Source organism: Mustela lutreola, chromosome X, assembly GCF_030435805.1.
Source record: "Mustela lutreola isolate mMusLut2 chromosome X, mMusLut2.pri, whole genome shotgun sequence".
Taxonomy (NCBI): Eukaryota; Metazoa; Chordata; class Mammalia; order Carnivora; family Mustelidae; genus Mustela; species Mustela lutreola.
This window is the reverse complement of record NC_081308.1, coordinates 126,818,008-126,837,828: the sequence shown is the minus strand read 5'-3', so window position 1 is coordinate 126,837,828 and position 19,821 is coordinate 126,818,008. Positions and strand designations below refer to the sequence as shown.

Below are 19,821 nucleotides of genomic sequence, written 5' to 3'. Positions count from 1 at the left end.
GGAATAAGCAGGAAATCAAAAAGTCATTAAGGGATCCCAAACTTACTGGCAAATAGATCAAAGAAGCAGTTACAAATCTGTACTTATCCAAATGTGTGATGACTAGAGTTATCCAATTCAAACATTACATTATAAGGATTGATGAAACTAAGAAGTCCATCCTTATTTGGGTGAACTCTTACTCACCCTTACCCCCAATCTCACACTCCTTAGCTTAAATTCACAAATGAGTCACTGGTCACATGAGTGCTTATTGTATAGACAAAATTTCAAAGTAAGGCCCTGACCACCACTGAGAACAACTACTACATTATCACTGAAGACAACATATATGTAGGGCAATAATTCTCCTTAGAGAAAATGTAGAACACTGCAAAAAACTCCCTCCTAAAGAAAACACATAGTTCTGGAGGACAGGGGTATAGAATTCAAACCCAAGGCTTTACATATAAAGCTGAGTTACCACTTTGTTACCTTTGTATGTGGGCACTAACAATATAAAGGAGTGAAAATGGAAAGGGAAAACACCAATTAACTTCAATTAACCTCATCAACAACCCTTTCAACCACAGCAAAGGTCCAGGAATACTTGAGTTGACTTGGGCACTTACCATAAATTCTGAGAAAAGTGCATGCTTTTTGATTCATCCTGACACAAAGACAACACACAGGTAGAGAGAGAATAGTAAGAACTTTCCTGTGTGCCTGTAATCTAACTTTTTAATACTTCAGTCCTTATGTGCTTCCAATGTAACAAAAGCAAATTTCATAGCAAGGTCGGAGATTTCCAGCTTTCTCTTTCTTTAGCGGGCATTCATGTGAAGAATTACCAAGTAATAATAACAAGTTACAACAGTTAATAGAAAGGAAGTTGATACATAAGCTGAGTATGTCCTGACATCTTTGTTTCCAAAAGTAAAAAGTGGTAACATCACTTTGCAACTGTACTTAAAGAATGCTAAGGAGGCGTTACAAAAACAAAACAAAATTGAAGGTTACAATGAAATTTTAAAAATGGGCAGGAAATCAAATCCAGCTCGTTTCTTCAAGCTAACTTTCATCATTTCAGGAAGTCAGACTATCTGAACTCAATCCCAGATCTGAGGTCCCTTACTAGCTCTGACACTTAGTAGTAAGCCACTTACCCAATCTCTTTGTAATCTTCATCCTCATCTATAAAACGGGAATAACAGTACCTCAGGATTGTGGTAGAGAATTAAATTATTCAGAGATGTACAAGTGTCTGGAATAGTGCCTGGCACCTAAAAAGCTCTCAGTACCTCTTAACAGTTACCGTGTTCTTGACTGTAGTCATCTCATGAAGCAAATTCCCACAGTGGACAGGAAACAGAAACCCAATTATTATATCACTCAATTTTGTATTTAATTAATAATTTGGAGGTTTTCAGAATGTGTGACCATGAAGTTGGAAAATGCATGTTCAAAAGGGGAAAAATGATACTTCCACAAAGACACCAAACATTAAAAGTCAGACTCGGTGAAGAAAAAAAAAAAAAAGTGGTTAACCTGAATCATTCACTTGCTTGAAATACACACCTGTAACAACACCTGTATGCAAAGTTAGATCTAGAGACTTCAGAGAAAACATGAATAACGCCTTATCCAAGTTTATTTGTGGTAAAACATGGATTTCTAGCAGGCTACGTAACTAACATGACATGCTAGGCCACCAATGTCTTCCTTAAAAATATTTCTTCCTGGGGAGCCTGGGGGGCTCAGTGGGTTAAGGCCTCTGCCTTCTGCTCTGGTCATGATCCCAGGGTCCTGGGATCAAGCCCCACATCGGGCTCTCTGCTCAGCGGGAGCCTGCTTCCTCCTCTCTCTCTCTCTGCCTGCCTCTCTGCCTACTTGTGATCTCTGTCAAAGAAATAAATAAAATCTTTAAAAATAAAAAACGATTTGTTCTATAAAAAAAATTCTTCCTGATTGTAAATTTTGTCATAGTTAGCTGCTAGTTCCATAATATTTCTCATCATGTTAAAGTCTGTCCTCAGATACCAAACTTAAAAACATAAGATATATCAAATGAAAATCTAAAAATAAGAATACAATTTAGCATATTCACACCATATTGCATTAATGAATTGGTTATCAGTCACTATATTTTCAGAAAACAAAAAGGTGTTATGTTTCCAACACATGATTTATCCATCTTTAGTAATTTTCATACTGCTACCCAAATCCTAGGATCAGTACATTCTTATCAGAAAATCATATATTCTGTACTTAAAATTGAAATTAAATTCATTTCCATTCTCAATATACCAAAACTCAGTCCCCCCCCAAAAGAACACACGGACACACACACACATCAAAACAAAACCAACCAACCAAACAAAACCCCAAAACATGACACTATTTCAGGCATATGCCCTTAGAAAAAAGAACTTATCTCAACATTATGTGTTTAGGAAATGTTTTATAAAGATTTGGTGAAGTTTACCCAAGTGTCTTCATGTCTTAAATAACATAAGACTCTAAGTTGTACACAAAACTAACTTTTTCTAAGTCAAGGAAATAGCTAAGCATAAAAGTAGTGGCTCTGACAACTACTAAATCTAATTTCCACATTTTAAAGAATAAACACCAGAGAGAAAAACAGAAATGAGACGTCCGATCTTTGGTTAAGGTTTCATGGTTCTGTTAGTTCTGAATCCTGAGCTTTAGATATTTTGCAGAGAAAGAATCCAAACATGCCCAGCTATACTCTATCCGGTTTATATTGTAAACTTGAACCATGTGCTCAGAAGATGGAGAATCATCCCTTTCAATATGGTGGTTCTGTTAGGCAAATCAAAGTCAAATTCACTAATACTCAAGTCATTTGAGTAGAGTTTTTTAAAGGCTTTTCTATCACTCTAATGAAACATGTTCCTATTTCTTTCATAAATGGAACATTACTCCTAGTAGTTCATTTTTTATTGGTCTATTTCCCATATTTTCTGCCCATTTTACCAGACAAGCAACTCAAGTTTACTTTTTGTTTTACTTTATAACTCAAAACAATACTATGAGTCCTATAAAAACTTAAACCTTTTCATTATAGAAACTATTTTTCTACCAACACAGACCATTTGAGGTTTCCTTAAAAATACATATTGATCAATATTCAATTTTCACTTTTCTCCTCAAAGAACTAAGGGACAATGAATTCTTTTTATTCATCTTCGAATTAAGCAAATTCGTTTAAAAAAAAAAAACAACTAAAATGGGGGATTAATAGCAAAAACAGAGGGCATTTCTTATTCTATTCCAATCAGTTTGCAAGCAATATCACCAGAGAAAATCATAGGTTGTTGGAAGAGAACAATAAATCCTTCAAGACCACTATATGCTTGCTACTTGCCCTCTTATAGCAGGCAAATTCCACCGAAAGACATTAAGAGTGGTGTCAATGTAAGCACATATCACAGACAAATTAGAATATTGCTCAATCTTTAACCTCTGCTTATATTTATTACAGTTAGCACCACAAACCTAGCGAGCAAAACTGCCAATCTAGGAACCAAATTATTCTACACTAACTAGTAGGAATTATTATGGATGACTGAAATAAATGCAACCAAAATTTTACCTGCAGTCTACTGAAACAATTTTATATTGGTGAGACTTAAGAACATAAATGCTGGGTTTTTTTCCTTTTATAGTTGCAGGTTTTTTTCTTTTAGCTAAAAGTATGAAACAGTTTACATATTTTACACTTATGAAATATGCTGATCTCCAAATATCTCCATAGAATTGATAAACACACACATGAAGTCAATTGTTAATTTTTCCTTTGTCAAATGAGTCTCGTTTGAAACGTTTAAGTTATGCTATAATAAATTTAAGAATTGTGTTGGACAACGGAAATAGCTAATTTCCACGTGTATCTTGTATTGCCCAAATACTGTACTAAGATGGGATATTACCTACAGAAGTTCCAGAGGAACATTCAAGAGAAAGCGATAATTTATAGATCAGTAAATCTACAGTAAGTTCGTACCAACAGACGCACGACCGATACATTAAAATATTTTTATACCTCCTTTTGAAAATTTAAGATATTAGTTGATCTGCAATGGTGTAACTTAAAAAAGAAAAATCCACCGTAACACTATGCATGTCTATTTAAAACCTCAATACCGTCCACCGCAACATTACACATTCAGAGAAGACAGTCAAGTACTTGGAGCACAAAACAATTATTTCCACTCACGATTTAAAATTCTCTAGTAATGATGTACTTTCCGTTAATTTCCTTAAGTTTCACGGCATATATTCAGGCCTTTGGAGAGTTAAGAACGTTTTCCTTAAGTACCAGAGTTGCTATAACGTTTTCAGATGCTGAAGCATCCGTCTTCCTGAATTTGGCCGCATTTATAACAAGGGAGGGGGACCGCGAATATTTAAGGTTAAGAACTTCTCTAATGCACTGCTCGGTTATGTCAAGGTCTTCCTGAAACTTTTGGATCTAAAATCTCTTCTGAAATTCAGTGAGAGAGGCCACTAAATATCAGTTGCCATTGTGATTCGGAACTGACTACAGCTTCTTACTACTCTTTCTCCACACCCCTTGCCCAGAACCGAGGAGCTCTCCGAAGTCCCAACGCTGGACCGGAAAAGAGAAGCCAAAGGAGATCTCAAACCGTCTCTGCAAGGCAGGAGGCGGCTCGACGGAAGCGCCCCCCGCTACTCAGCAACTACCCACACGTCAGGCCTGGATCCCACTGGGAGAGGTTATTTAGGAAAGGGAAAGAAGCCGTTGCCGTCACTTCGCGCGGATACCGGCCATTCCCGCCGGATCTTGTACCTGCCGCCGGCCCTTGCCCATCCCCAGCTCTCCCTCGACTCCCGAGAGGACACCTTTTTCTCCTTGCCCGCTTTCATACCAACAGGCGCCGGGGCCTCTCAAAGGAGAGCAGCGGGGCTCGAGGGGCTTCCTACAGGCCCTAAGTCCGGTCCTTCTCTCCCTAACAACATCCCAACGAGCGCACCCTGGCCCCCGGGCGCGGCGCTTGGAAAGAGGGCCCCGGGCCTGCCTCCCGCCGAGGCCGAGAAGAAAAGGGAGGGAAAGAAGGGCGAAGATGGGGCCTGCCCTGAAGCCAAGTACCTTGTAGAAAGCGCCATTGGAGCCCCGCACTTCCACCACCAGCTCCTCCATCTTCTCGAAAGCCCAGCTCGCGCCGGGAGCCCGCCCCCGAGAGGTGGGCTGCGGGCGCAAGAGGCCCAGCCGCCTCCTCCTCCTCCTCCTCCTCCTCCTCCTCCTCCGCCGCCGCCGCCGCCGCCGCCGCCGCCGCGCTCCCGCACGCCCCCCGGCAGCGGCGCCGCCGTCACCGCCGCCACCCGCGCTCGCCGTCGGCTCACCGCCCGCTCGGAGGCGGCCCCTCACCGGAAGTGAAACCGAAACGGAGCCGAACGCCTGACTGAGGCCGAACGCTCTGGCCGCTCCGCGTGTAAACAGTGAAACCGCGTCACGTGACCGACACCGCCCCTCCCCCCCGCGGGCTTGGCCCCTCGGCCCCGCCCTCTTTCTCCCCGCGGGCCCAGGAGCGCGCGCATGCGTGCTACTGGGAAACCGGCTGGGGGCCGGGCCCAACGTAAGGCGCGCGGGCTCGGCGTGCGCGGGCTCGGTGGAGGGCGGGAAGGCGGGAAGGGCGGTGACAGGTCGCCCGGCTGGCCGAAGTCGAGCCGCTTCGGGTCTCTTGGCAAGGGCCAGAGCGTCTATTCCTGTAGAAGGTTAGGTACAGGCGTGGGAAAGGTCCTGCTGTGTATATATCAAGTGTATTCACTTATCCGAGTCTGAGCTGTCTTGGGTTGGAGGGTTTGTTTTTTTAAGACACAGGCAGAGTCTGAGCTGGAAGCGGAGTAGGGGGCAAGACTAAAGGTGAAGAATTAGATTGAAGACGACTTTGAACTAGTAACAGTGGCAACCACGATGACCCAGACTTGTGTGACCCTTAGAGGCAGAAGGTGAGAGTAATGCCACCCCCTCCCCTAGAGATTTTGGGCTGTCCTGTGGATACATACTGCGCCCTCTGAGGGGCAGTGCATTGTATCAGGACCTCTGGAAACGTCAGTTATCCCTCAGACCCACTACTGACACATGTGCTTCCCTCCCCTTGAGTCACTCTCATACCTGACATTTAAAAAATATGTCTTAAACACTTGTTAATTTCTTTACATTTTATTTTCCTAATATTTTGCCCCTACTGTGTGCCCACGCTGTACAGGACGGTGGGGTGAGCATGTGTGCCGCAGTCAGGTGACTTATCTACAGGGGCCAGTGCACCAGTTTTCCCTGCAGCTCTCCCCCTTTACCTGCCACAATACAACAAATCCCAGCTCTTTCTCATTCCTCTTTCAACACTGTGCTTATACCCACTTTGAGCTAGGTTTCTTTTGGAAAGCTTGAGTAAGGTGAAGAGTAAAAAGAAAAAAAGATTGCCAGCATCTAATTTGGAACCTAGAGGCACAGATGGGCATAAATCAAATTATCAGAAAAATAAATGTGGGGTTGCAACTGTGATAAGGACAATGAAGATTTAGGTAAACCTATGATAGTGGGACAGGACCCAGTCTGGGGTGGGCGAGGGGCGGTCAGAACTGGGAAGTGGCTCCAGCTGGACTGTGACCAGGGAGAGTTGGTGAGGTGGGGTGAACTGCCCCAGGCAGGTGCCCCAGAATTCGAGGCATGCTTGGACCTCCAGTACCCTTCCCACCCTACTCCTGTCCAGAGCAGCAGTGTTACTGGCGTGAAGCTCCAGTTTTAAAGCAGTGGATCAAGGGCCACATTCCTTGAAGCCACAGTACACAAAAATGAGCCGTTGGAATAGCGTTTCCAGGGTAGTCACAAGATGTGAAGACTGCAGAATGGCTGAAACAATCTCACCACAGGGTGGATAGGAGCAGAGCCCGCTCTTTAATGCCAATGTATTAAAAGAGAACAGATTGATTAGGATGGTTATAACACCCACAGGTACGATGTTGTTCAGTTCACCCAAGGCCTTCAAACATTATCAGCTTTGCAGAGCCTCTATAAGCCACGCTAAACCTGGTGCTGTTCCCTGAACTTATGATTCACTTTCATGCCTCCCTGTCTCTACATGCACTTCTGGTTCTCCAGAACTACCCTTCTCCTTAGAGTTATCAGATGGATTCCTTTTTTAAAAAAAAAAAATTATTTATTTGAGAGAGAGAGCAGGGGGAGGGACAGAGGGAGAGAGAGAATCCCAAGCAGATTTCACACTGAGCACAGAGTCTGATGCGGGGCTTCATTCCAAGACCCTGAGATGATGACCTGATCTGAAATTAAGAGTCAAATGCTTAACTGACTGAGCCACTCAGACGCCCCTCAGATGGATTCCTATTAGCTATTTTACCTCAGGTGCAGAGAGTTGAGTTAACTTTGCTCCTCAGTTCTCAGCATATTATCATCATCAGTCACTGCCAGGCCCCTCTCTTACTTTTATTATTTTATATTGTTGCTATTAGTTTTCATTGTCTTACTTGATACACATTCCCATTCCTCTTCTAGATACCAACTACAATGTGCTGATACAGATCCTTGGTAATTTAAGACATGCAGTGTTTTGTGTATGCCTTTACATTTACAGAGATGGTATTGGGGTAGAAATGTGTTTCTCACTGTTGTCACTCAACACTGTGTTCTTGAGCTATAGCCACGTTGCTGTGTGTACACCTAGTTTTGGGATTCTTACTGCAGCTGAGTATTCCATAGATTTTACTGATACGTTTCCCTACTGAAGGGTGTCTAGGTTACTGCCAACTTCCTGATGTCACACTGTGGTGAAAGCCCTTGTGAACGTCTTTACGAACCTTTGCAATAATTTTTGTGTTTGTGCTCTCGTAGAAGTTTGTATACACTTCTTGCTTCCTCACCACACTGCTTGGCATATGGCAGGGATTCAGTAAATGTTGGATACCTCTCCTGTGATGCTTGATGTACTACAATCACTTATTTATATTGCTATTTCCCTTATTACACTGTGAGTTCCTTCCAGGCAGGAAAGATGTCTTGCTTTTCTTTGTGTCCCTGGCACAAAGTGGTTGATTTTAGGAAATATTTGATGAATAAATACCTGTCTAGCTTCACTTTCTGTATGTGCTCTGACTTAGCCTTTCCCACTTAATTGCATCTTAGCCTTGTTCTTATCTCTAACTCTTGCAATGCCCCCTTTCTGGACAAGCTTAGCTGAAGTAGACATGGGCTCAGTCCTGTTTGTAAGCCTGCTTCTCCCATATTCTCTCTCTCTCTCTCTCTCTCTCAGTCACTGGCAACCCTTTCTTCAAGTTAGCTCCCTAGGCCTAAAATAGAGTCATTTTGACCCTTTCCAACACATTCCTAATCCAAAAGCAATCTTTTCCTGAGTTTATAATCTTTTTCTTATCACCTGCACTGCTAAGACCATATTCCTATCCCCCATTTTCTCTTACCTGGATGACCACAAAAATTTCACAGGTCTCCCTGCAGCCACTCTTACCCTCTTGTCTATTCTGAACATGGAAGAGACAGTGCCCTATTCAGGTGTCAATCAAGTGACTCTGCTACTCAGAACCCATTCAGTTGTTCCCTGATTGTCTGAGGGTCAAAGCCAAAGTGCTTATTTATTCTGGCCTCAGTGCCCTACATACTCTGGCCTCTGTTATGTCTCGCATCTTCCACCTCCCCCTTCACTCCATTCCAGCCATACAGTTTCTTGAAAACACCAGGCAGGTTGCCTCTCACTAGAATATAAGCTCATGGAGAACAGAGATTTTGTTTCTTTTATTCACTGCTTGTCCCAGTGCCTAGCACAGTGTTTGGAACATATCAGGTGCTTACTAAATATTTACTGAGTGAATGAATGAATGAACATGTGTTGAGGATCCAGCTGAGATCAAGTCTGCTCCCATGCCTATGTTTATCTGATAGTGGAATTGATGCTTCAGCACTGCTAGCCTTGCCTTGGCCCCTAGCTTCCATTAAATTGCTGCCTGTTATCTTCGCATTAATTTATTTTGTGTTATTTCCTGCTCCTTCACAATTTGAGCCCTCTGAGTATTTTTCATGCCTCAATCCCAGCTGAAATGCCCTTACTCCTTTCTAATTCTAGAAATCCTGTGTATCCTCTAGGACCCACCTAAAGCTTCACTTCTTTCATGACACTTTCTCTGACAATTTCAACTCACTTTGACCTGTCCTTTGAGCTGGGTGTTAAAAAACCTGTTAAAATTAATAATCTTTATGTTTTAGAACAGTTTTAGATTTACAGAAAAATTGAGGCAATAGGAAAGAGTTCCCGTATTAGTTCCCTGATACGCCCTCCCAGTGTCCTCTGTTATGAACATCTTGTATTATTGTTTTACATTTGTTGTCATCGATGAGCCAATATTGACACATAGTTTTTAACTGAAGCCCATAATTTACATTAAGTTTCATTCTTTGTGTTGTACAATGTATGGGTTTTGACAAATGCATATGTAATGTTGCTATGTAACCAACATTACAGTATCATATAAAATAATTCCACCACCCTAAAAATCCATTGTGTTCCACTTGTATATCATCAGCTCAACCCACAAACCTTTGGCAACCACAGATCTTTTTACTGTTTCCATAGATTTGCCTTTTCTAGAATGTCATATGTTTGGAATCCTGTAGTAGGTAGCCTTTTCAAATTGTCTTCTTTCACTTAGCAATAAGCATTTAAGATTCCTCTGTGTCTTTGGATGACTTTATAGCATGTTTCTTTTTAGTGAGGAATAATACTCTATCATCTGATACACATGGTTTATCCACCAACTGAAGGACATTTGTTTGCTTTCAGTTTTTGTTGATTATGAAAAAAGCTGCTATAAACATTCATGTGCAGGTTTGTATGGACACAAGTGTTCAACCCATTGGGTAAATACCTAAGAGTGCAGTAGCCGGATTGTATGGTGACTATGTCTGGCTTTGTAAGAAACTGCTAACTGTCTTCCAGAGTAGCTGTATTATTTTGCATTCCCACTGACAGTGAATGAGAGTTCCTATTGCTACACATATTCTCAAGCTATTGGAGTTATCAGTGTTTTGAATTTTGACCATTCTAATATATGTGTAGTGTAGTCTCATTGTTTTAATTTGCAATAATGACTTATGGTGTTGAACACCACTTTATGTTTATTTGCCATCTGTACATATATCTTCATTGATAAGGTCTTTGTTCAGATCTTTTGCCCATTTTTTAATTGGGTCATTTTCTTATTGGTGAATTTTAATAGTTCTTCGTATATTTTGGATACCAGCCTTCATCAAATTGTGCTTTTCAAATATTTTCTCCCAGTCTGTGGCTTCTCTTTTCATTCACTTAATAGTGTCTTTCACAGAAGAAAGGTTTTTAATTTTAAAAAGTCTAAATTAGCAGTTTTTTTCTTCATGATCATGCTTTTGGCACTGTATCAAAAAAGTCATCAGCGAACCTACGTTCACCTAGATTTTATCCTGTTATCTTCTAGAAGTTTATAGTCTTGTGGTCTCCATTTAGGTCTATGATACATTTTGAGTTAACTTCTGTGAGAGGTATAAAGTCCGTATCTAGATTCTTTATTTTTTTTTTTGCATATGCATATCCAATCATTCCAGTACCATTTTTTTTAAAATAAATACTACTGTTTCTCCATTGAATTGCCTTTGCTCCTTTGGAAGAGATCAGTTGGCTATATTTGTATGGGTCTAATTATGGTCTCTTTCTTCTCTTCATTGATTTCTGTATTCTTTCATTAATATCATATTCACTTGATTCCTGTAGTTCTGAGTAAATCTTAAAGTTGGGCAGTGTCAGTCTTCTGACTTTGTTCCCTTCCTTTGGTATTGTGTTTCCTATTTTGAGTCTTGCCTTTCCATTTAAACTCTATAATCAGTCTGTCAATATCTACAGAATAATTTTTTGGGATTTTGATTACAATTGCAATGAATCTATAGATCAGGTTGGGAAGAAATGATAACAATATTGAGGCTTCCTATCCATGAACATGGAACATCCCTCCATTTAGATATTATTTGATTTATTTCATCAAGATTTTGTAGTGTTCCTCATATAGGGACATATTTTGTGAGACTTATGTCTAAGTATCTTATTTTTTTGGTGCTGATGTAAATGGTATTGTGTTTTCAAATTCTAATTGTTCATTGCTAACCACTGCTTTTGCTACAACCCATAAATCTTTTTTTTAAAGATTTTTATTTATTTGAGAGAGAGAGAGAGAGTGCACTCATGTCGTAGGAGGGGGCAGGGGCAGAGGGAGAAGCACTGAGTAGGGAGCCTGAAGCAGGACTTTTCTGAGTGAAAGGTGGATACTTAACTAACTGAGCCACCCAGGCATCCTTGGTAGTCTGTGTTTAAAATGAGCCATCCAAGTAATTCTGAGGCATGTCCAAGATTGAACCACTGAGACAGATACTGATAGCAGTGTACATGGTCTAGCTTGGTGAAGGATTTTTTTAAGATGTTTTATTTATTTGTTTGAAGGCAGATGTTCGATCAACTGACCCACCCAGCTGCCTGTGAAACCCATAAATCTTGATAAGTTGTAATGCTTTTCATTTAGTTCAAAACAGTTTTAAATTTCTCTTGAAACTTCTCCTTTTACCCATGTGTTATGTAGAAGTATGTTGTTTAATCTCCAAATATTTGGGGATTTTCCAGTTACCTTTTTGTTATTGATTTCTAGTCTAATTCTCTTGTGGTCTGAGAGCAGACATTGTAGGATTTCTGTTCTTTCAAATTTGTTAAGCTATGTTTTGTGGACCAGAAGTTGGACTGTCATGGTGAATGTTCCATGTGAACTTGAGAAAAAATTACCCTGCTGCTGTTGGTTGAAATAGTCTATCGATGTCTATTAGATCAAGTTGTCAATTGATAGAGCTGTTCAGTTCAACTATATAACCTTACAGATTTTCTGCTGCTCAGTATATCAATTACTGAGAAATGGTATTGAAGTCTTCAAATATAACAAAGATTGGTCTATTTATTCTTGTAATTCTATCAGCTTTTGCCTCCTGTATTTTGATACTCTGTTATTGGCTTCATAGACCTTTAGAAATTTCATGTTTTCTTGGAGAATTGATCCCTTTATTATTGTATAACACCCATGTTTTTTAAAAAGATTTTATTTATTTGACAGAGAGAGAAATCACAAGTAGGCAGAGAGGCAGGTAGGGGTGGGGAGCAGGCTCCCTGCTGAGCAGAGAATCCAATGTGGGGCTCGATCCCAGGACCCTGAGATCATGACCTGAGCTGAAGGCAGAGGCTTATTCCACAGAGCCACCCAAGTGCCCCTATAATACCCATCTTTATCCTTGATAATGTTTCTTGCTCTGAAGTCTGCTTTATCTGAAATTAATATGCCTACTTCACCTTTCTTTTGATTAGTGTTAGCATGGTATATCTCTCTCCATCCCTTTACTTTTAATCTATTTGTATTTATATTTAAAGTGGATATCTTGTAGACAATAGGTAGTCACATCTTCTTTGACAGTCTCCATATTTTTTTCATGATTTTTAAATATAATTTAATTTTTTCAGTGTTCCAAGATTCATTGTTTATGCACTACACCCAGTGCTCCATGCAATCTGTGCCCTCCTTGATGCCCACCACCAGGCTCACCCAACCACCCACGCCCTCTCCCTTCCAAAACCCTCAGTTTGTTTCTCAGAGTCCATAGTGTCTCATGCTTTTTCTCCCCCTCTGATTTACCCCAATTCACTTTTCCTTTCATTCTCCTAATGTCCTTCATGTTATTCCTTATGCTATGCAAGTAAATGAAACCATATAATTGACTTTCTCTGCTTGACTTATTTCACTAAGCATGATCTCCTCTAGTCCTGTCCATGTTGATACAAAAGTTGGCTATTCATCCTTTCTGATGGAGGTGTAATATTCCATTGTACATATGGACCATATCTTCTTTATCCATTCACCTGTTGAAGGGCATCTTAGGTATTTTCCACAGTTTGGCTATTTTGGCCATTGCTGATATGAACATTGGGGTACAGATGTTCCTTCTTTTCACTACATCTGTATCTTTGGGGTAAATACCCAGTAGTGCAATTGCAGGGTCATAGGGAAGCTCTATTTTTAATTTCTGAAGGAATCTCCACACTGTTTTCCAAAGTGGCTGCGCCAACTTGCATTCCCACCAACAGTGTAAGAGGGTTCCCCTTTCTCCACATCCTCCAACACTTGTTGTTTACTGTCTTGTTAATTCTGGCCATTCTAACTGGTGTAAGGTAGTATCTCAATGTGGTTTTGATTTGAATTTCCCTGATGGCTAATGATGAACCTTTTTTCAAGTGTCTGTTAGCCATTTGTTTGTCTTCTTGGGAGAAATCTCTGTTCATGTCCTCTGTCCATTTTTTGATGTGATAATCTGTTCTGTGTGTTGAGTTTGAGGAGTTCTTAATAAAGCTTGGATATTAACCCTTCATCTGTAATATCTTTTGGGAATATCTTCTCCCATTCTTTAGGTTGTCTCTTTGTTTTCTTGACTGTTTCCTTTGCTGTGCAGAAGCTTTTTGTCTTGAAAAGTCCCAAAAGTTCATTTTCACTTTTGTTTCCTTTGCCTTTGGAGACATATCTTGAAAGAAGTTGCTGTGACCGATGATGAAGAGGTTACTGCCTATGTTCTCCTCTAGGATTTTGATAGATTCCTGGCTCGCATTGAGGTCTTTTATCCATTTCAACTTTATCTTTGTGTGTGGTGTCAGAGAATGGTCAAGTTTCATTCTTCTATACATAGCTGTCCAATTTTCCCAACAGCATTTATTGAAGAGACTGTCTTTTTTTCACTGGAAATTTTTTTCCTGCTTTGTCAAAGATTATTTGACCATAGAGTTGTGGGTCCATATCTGGGCTCTCTGTTCTGTCCCATTGATCTATGTGTCTGTTTTTGTGCCAGTGCCATGCTGTCCTGGTGATCACAGCTTTATAGTAAAGTTTGAAATTTTTTGTTGAAGTTAAGGCATGGTGCATTGCGTAATAGGAACTGAGTTAATTAGGCTTTTAGTTTCACGTTTTATGTTAATTTGGGTAGGACCTGAGCTGTGTTTATTTGTTGCAGCTGTGGGTGGCAGATACTTCAGTTTCTTTTAGTATCCTTGTGAGCCCTGTTGATGTGGTGGCAAGATGGCAGGGAGGGGAAGCATTCTATCATCTTATGATTAACTGTCAGAGTTTTAGGAAGCCTGAGTTACTGGTCTGTGTTCTTCAGAAGCACTTCTTAGCTTTTTCCTCCCTCCCTTTAGGTGCTACAGGAAGATTAGAGAGGACTACCGTTAGCAAGTAGCCCTTCTTTCAGGTAAGGACTGGCTCTGGTAAGTAAATTTCCCTTAGAGGGCAGGCTTTTATTGTGGAGAGCAGGAGGTATATTTTAGAATGGTTGCTTTCCCCCACTTTCTGCAGGAAACAGGAGGGACTTTTTCTCTGATCTTCACTGTGAGAGCCTCATGGGTTCCTGGAGGCAAAACCCATGAAAATATAGGCCTCCCCTCAAGATTGGTTCCCCAGAAGTTTTTAACTCTCAACTAAGTCTACAGCCAGCCTGAACCAATTCATCAAAGCCACCTTTTAAGCATTCCTACCAATAATTGGACCTTTTAAGCATTCCTACCAATAATTGGCTCCAGCAACTTCTGCCTTCAGTAATCTGATCTCTGCTGCAATTCTCTGTATGCACCTGTCTCTCCACATTTTGGGCTGGCAGTTTGTCCTGTGACCTCAGTTCTCTGGGTCTAAGAAAAGTCATTTCTGTTTGCCCTGCATCTTTCTTGTTGTGAGTCTGGAAGTGACAACTTCCAAGCTCTCTATATATCAGAACTCTATATTAGATATTTGAGTTGGAATTTATCTTGTATCTTGGGATTGTGTATCAGGACTCCAGTTCATGACCCAAACATCACCAATAAGCCTACACAAGTGGAATTATTAACTTTCAAGGTCAGTTAAGTGTCTACTTCATTTTGAGATAATTGTACTATTTTCTATTTATCTTTTAAGAACAAATATGCATGCAGTCTGTGGCAGGCACTGGGCTGGCTAACTCCACTTCTATTCCCAGCCTCATTCTTCCTTGGCTGCCTCTACCCTAGAGGCCAGAAAACTTAAATATGCATTTTTCCAGCTACCCAGAGGTGAAAATGGCTACATGATTCCTTCCTCCCTTCCTCCTTCCCTCCTTCTTTCTTTCTTTCCTCCCACCCTTCCTTCCTTTTAAATAAGATGTAAACATGAGTTTATTGGCAAGTTTCTGAGAAAGTGCTTGTTTGAGAAAAGCAGACAAATTTGGCTGGTGTTGCTACTTCCTCTGCAATGCCTGCCTTGATTATAGATTTGATACATAAGGCTAGGGAATGTCCAGGTAGCCTTTCTGAACCATTGTCAGCAACCACCCACCACCAGATTTCTTGAGTCAGAAAAATAAACCTCTGTTTGATTAAGCCTTCTTAAGTTGGTTTTTCTTTAACCTACGGACATATGCACTTCTAACTCATGGAACACCTAAGCCATATGGAATCTGAGCTATAAAACCGAAAAATGAATCTAACAGATAAACACTAGAAAGAGCAAGAGTAAGTTTGACTACAATGAAAGAGTAATGCTGACACCCGCCCATTCAAAGAACTATAGCAAAGATTCATCTTAATGTTGAAATACCAGGGACTAGAGTTTTGCTGATTGCCATTTATTCTTTGCATATGTTATATAAGATTGGTGGGAATGTTGATTCTGTGAAAGTTCAAAGTCACAGGGACCAGTAGCATGAGAAGAGGGCAATTTTTAAGGAGATAGGACTATCGTAGTGTCTCAGAGCTGCACAGATGAAATTAACCAAAAGATGGATTTCTCAAATTGTCTGAAATCAGGATAAGAGGTTCTTCCTTAACCAGTCTTCTTGGGCTTATTTGATCTCTCTGTGCTTCAGTTTCCCTAGCCATAAAATGAGGATAGTAATAATATGCACCTCACTGAGGGATCATGAGCATTAAAATGAGATAATCTATGTGAAAAGTTTAACTAGTGCCTGCACACCAGAAGTGTTGTATCAAAAGTATTAGAACTGGATTGTGGGCACAGTCCTCTGCCCTGCATTATCATTACCAGCCACAAACTCACATGGGACATTGCCTCACTCTGGGGAGCAACACATGACTGGCTTGTTCTTCACACATCAAGGAACCCAAGAAGGGTTCTTAATAGCAGGGTAGAGAAATGTTTCCAAGTTTCAGTGGACCTTGATTTGATCATTTATTTGAGCTCAATGAGCTGCCAAAATCAAGTGAACTTTAACCTGCGGGAAAGTATATGAAGTCCTTTGGAAGCATGAATTTGTTGAGTAACAATCTCCTTTAGAGTTCTTCTAAGAATTGACTAAGCTTGGAGGTCTCTCCATCCTCTTTGAAATGTGAAATAATGTCTGTCTTCAGTCTTCTGGCATTTTTGTCATTCTCTTGATTTCTCAGAGATTAAAAAGGTTACCAACTGTTACTGTGTGCTGTAATACTGGGTCAGTACATGTTGCAAGCGGGGCTCTATTTATCAGTATGATTACACTTGATTACAGATCACTCAAACCTGATAAATATTGACTTAATTAAATGGTTTCTAAAATATTATTTATTATTCTCACATAATGAGAAGCCTGGAGACAGACAATGTGGAGCTAATATGGGGGAATCCTTCTGCTTTCTACTTACTGCTCTTGATGTCCCCATGCTTGCAAGTTGACTGCTCCTTCTCCAGGCCTTAAGTTTACAGTTTATGCAGAAAAAGAGGGAAGAAAAGAATGCATAAGGTACAGGCTAGCTACTCCTTCAAAAAATCAAGAAAATCCTAGCTTTTCAAAAGCCCCTTCTAATAGGCTTCTGCTGACATCTCACTGGCATGATGTCTCACTAGATGATGTTTCATGGCCACAGATAGCTGCAAGGAAGCCTGAGGATTGCCATCTTTTAACCAGACACATTGCAGCTCTAAACAAAACTGGGTGTTGGTTTTTTGTTGTTTTTGTTTGTTTGTTTGTTTGTTTGTTTGTTTAGAACGAGATGGGAATGATATTGGTTATACAGCTGGCTGTGAGTGCCACATTCTGAATCCATAGTGTCAACTGTAGGACAGTAATAGCTGAGGAGCCAACACTTGCAAGCTAGTCAATAGAGCAGAGGTAGTCAATGAAATGTAGAGATGTTTGCCCCTGGCCTTGATGGAAACATTGCCTATTTTGAAGGAGTAAAGGAAAGTCCAACCTCAGAAATATGTAATTGTTATATTATAAAACTATATTCTAGAGCTTTCTTGCTCCTCTCTTTATTGGTAAACATGTCTTTTCAGAATTGATGGGGAAAATATTTTGCATAACCTTTAAAATCTAGCCAGAGCAGGGCTCAGACTCTTCCTATAGAACTGACATAAAAATATTTCAACCACTTAAAATTAAAGGGACAATAAAAGACAGAGGAATAGTAATAAACCCAAAGTCACTAAAAAGAGATGATGACAAAATACAATGTGATGTTCTAGTTTGGGTCTCGGAAGAGATGAAAGAAGGTAGCAGAAAAACTAGTGAAATCCAAATAAAACCTGTAGTTTAGTTAACAGTAGTGTACAGAAGTTGCTTTCTTAGTTGTGGCAAATATAACAAGGTAATGTGTTTGTTAATACTAGGGGAAACTGGGTGAGGGCTTATGCGAGCTCTGGATTATCCTTTGTAATTTTCTGTAAATTGAAAATTATTCCAACATAAAATGTTTTTGAAAGAATTAAGGAAATGTTAGAGGAAAAATTATTACATGATGAACTAGGTGTTTCTATTTAATTAACAGCATTAACAGCAACTGTAATTAGAGTGAATGGAATCCAAGTGTAATAGTATGAGTGTAAGATATATTCACAGTGAGAATTTAGGTATGTCAGGGAAACTGATGGGAGGAAGTCCCACCATGAGTCTGTTTTTCATGAGGGATAAAAAGCCTAATATGACAGAACTTATCTTTGAAGTGGAGAGATCAAGCAAATGTGGTTCAAGGACTGAAGGCACCATGGGACAAGAGGACCAATTCTAAGTATAGTGTATTATCAGTCATTCAGATTATATCCCAGTTCTAGAATCCCTGGCATCATGTCAGAGTTCTAGAAGTAAGAAAAACAATAAAGAGCTCACAAAGCTTGCTGACAGAGGATGTAAGGGGTCAGTTGAATTGGGTCCATGATTTTCTCCAAGCAGTAGACATGACATGAGGTGTTTTAGTGGTGATGGGAGTGTGCATCCTTTATTTTCTTGTTGTAGGACTGTTAGCAATGGGCCTGAGCATCAGTGGCCTAGTTGGAGGGCAGTGGTAGCATAATTTTAGTGATACAAGATGTCAGTATGGGAGAAGAGGGACATAGAAAATGCCACAGGAACCAAGAGGGCTGGTTCTAGGAGAACACATGAAGCAGAGCCAGGGGACTCACCAGAAGTATGTTTGAGATACTGAAGAGGCCAATGTTTCTTCAGAACTGAAGAGGAGCATGGACAGAGAAATACTAACATGCAACTGCTATCGCAACTTTCCTTTTACATTGAGGTTGGTATGACCCAAGAATCACAGTTGATATGAAAATGCATTTTGCAAGGCCTCACTGTAGAACTGATTGCTACTTGCTGGGTTCTTTTAGTACATGAAATCTGACTCATGGATGCTGACCAAAATACAGAATGATAAAAAAGGAAATGAAAATCAGTTTGGCTTAGAAGATGTGTATTTGAAAATGCTACTTTCTTCAAGTAAATGGTGATCTTGTCTTGTAAAAAAGAAAATGAGCTACAGTTTAAGCATTATTATTATTATTCATGGAAACTAACCACTTAATTATTCAGGAGAAATTAATTCCTCAGCACTAGGGTTTAGGGCTGGTGTCAATCTGATCACTGACAGTTAAGTCTTATGATAAGAAGACTAGATGAAGAACACCAAAAAATGTTACAAATATTGTAATTTTTAAAATCAGAAACTTCTTTACCATAGTGAATTTCTGAAAATTCTTGCAATAAATCTAGAGGAAAATCAGGCAGAGTTTAAAAATCCAAACTCAATATATAGCTTGAAATAAAAAATTCCCTAATTTTAGTTGAGTTACAAAGTCTTGGAAATGGAGAGGGAGGACTTGAACATATAGTTCCCAACTCCAATCTCTCTCCTTCTCTTGAGACAGATGCTGACACTTTCAGATATTGAGTGCAGATAAAGCTTTGGGCTCTGCTTGAGAGCTCCAGTGGAGACGGTTGCTATGGGGCTTTCTCCTACATGAGCTACAGAAACACCTGGTGACCAGCATCCAGGAATCCTGGGATTAGGGAAAGAATGCTTTACATCCCAGGAAAAGCTTGGTGGTCAAAGCAAAATGGAGTCATCTTCAGTGCCTGCTTGCTAGGAACTGACAATCTACTTGTTTCCATATGCATAACCTACAGGGCTGAATCTTTTTTTTTTACCAGCCTCCAGTTGGAGGACTGCCTCAACTGAGGACTCTCTAAAATCCAGAACTGAGCCCCTAAGAGGGAAGAGTAACAACAAAATAACCATCAGCTCAGGGTCTCAGCAGCCAGAGAGAACGATCCTTCAAGACACCTCCAGGTAAGTGGCCTGCTAGAGGAAACAGGACAAATTGAATAGAAAATTACAAGAGCATTTGAGGATATTCAAGAGCACAAAGAAGAAGTCTAAAGTTCTACAACTGGCTCTCCCAACTAAACAGTACAGTAGATGAATTGAAGGAGAGTCACTGTTGGGATCCAATTTT

General features: G+C 40.2%; 1 protein-coding gene across 15 annotated transcripts in view; it reads right to left on the bottom strand.

Annotated features, from left to right (window-relative positions):
- FMR1 (fragile X messenger ribonucleoprotein 1) overlaps positions 1-5,470 on the bottom strand; it is a 38,487-nt gene extending 33,017 nt beyond the window's left edge. For 9 of the 15 annotated variants that reach the window (XM_059156969.1, XM_059156971.1, XM_059156970.1 and 6 more), the window contains exon 1: positions 5,114-5,271. In XM_059156969.1, the coding sequence (XP_059012952.1) occupies positions 5,114-5,164 (51 nt within the window). In that variant the 5' untranslated portion in view covers positions 5,165-5,271. Of the gene's footprint in view, positions 1-5,113 lie in introns of all 15 variants that reach the window. The other 6 variants (XM_059156979.1, XM_059156980.1, XM_059156981.1 and 3 more) reach the window with 4 other exon arrangements.
- Between the last annotated feature and the right edge of the window lie 14,351 nt (positions 5,471-19,821).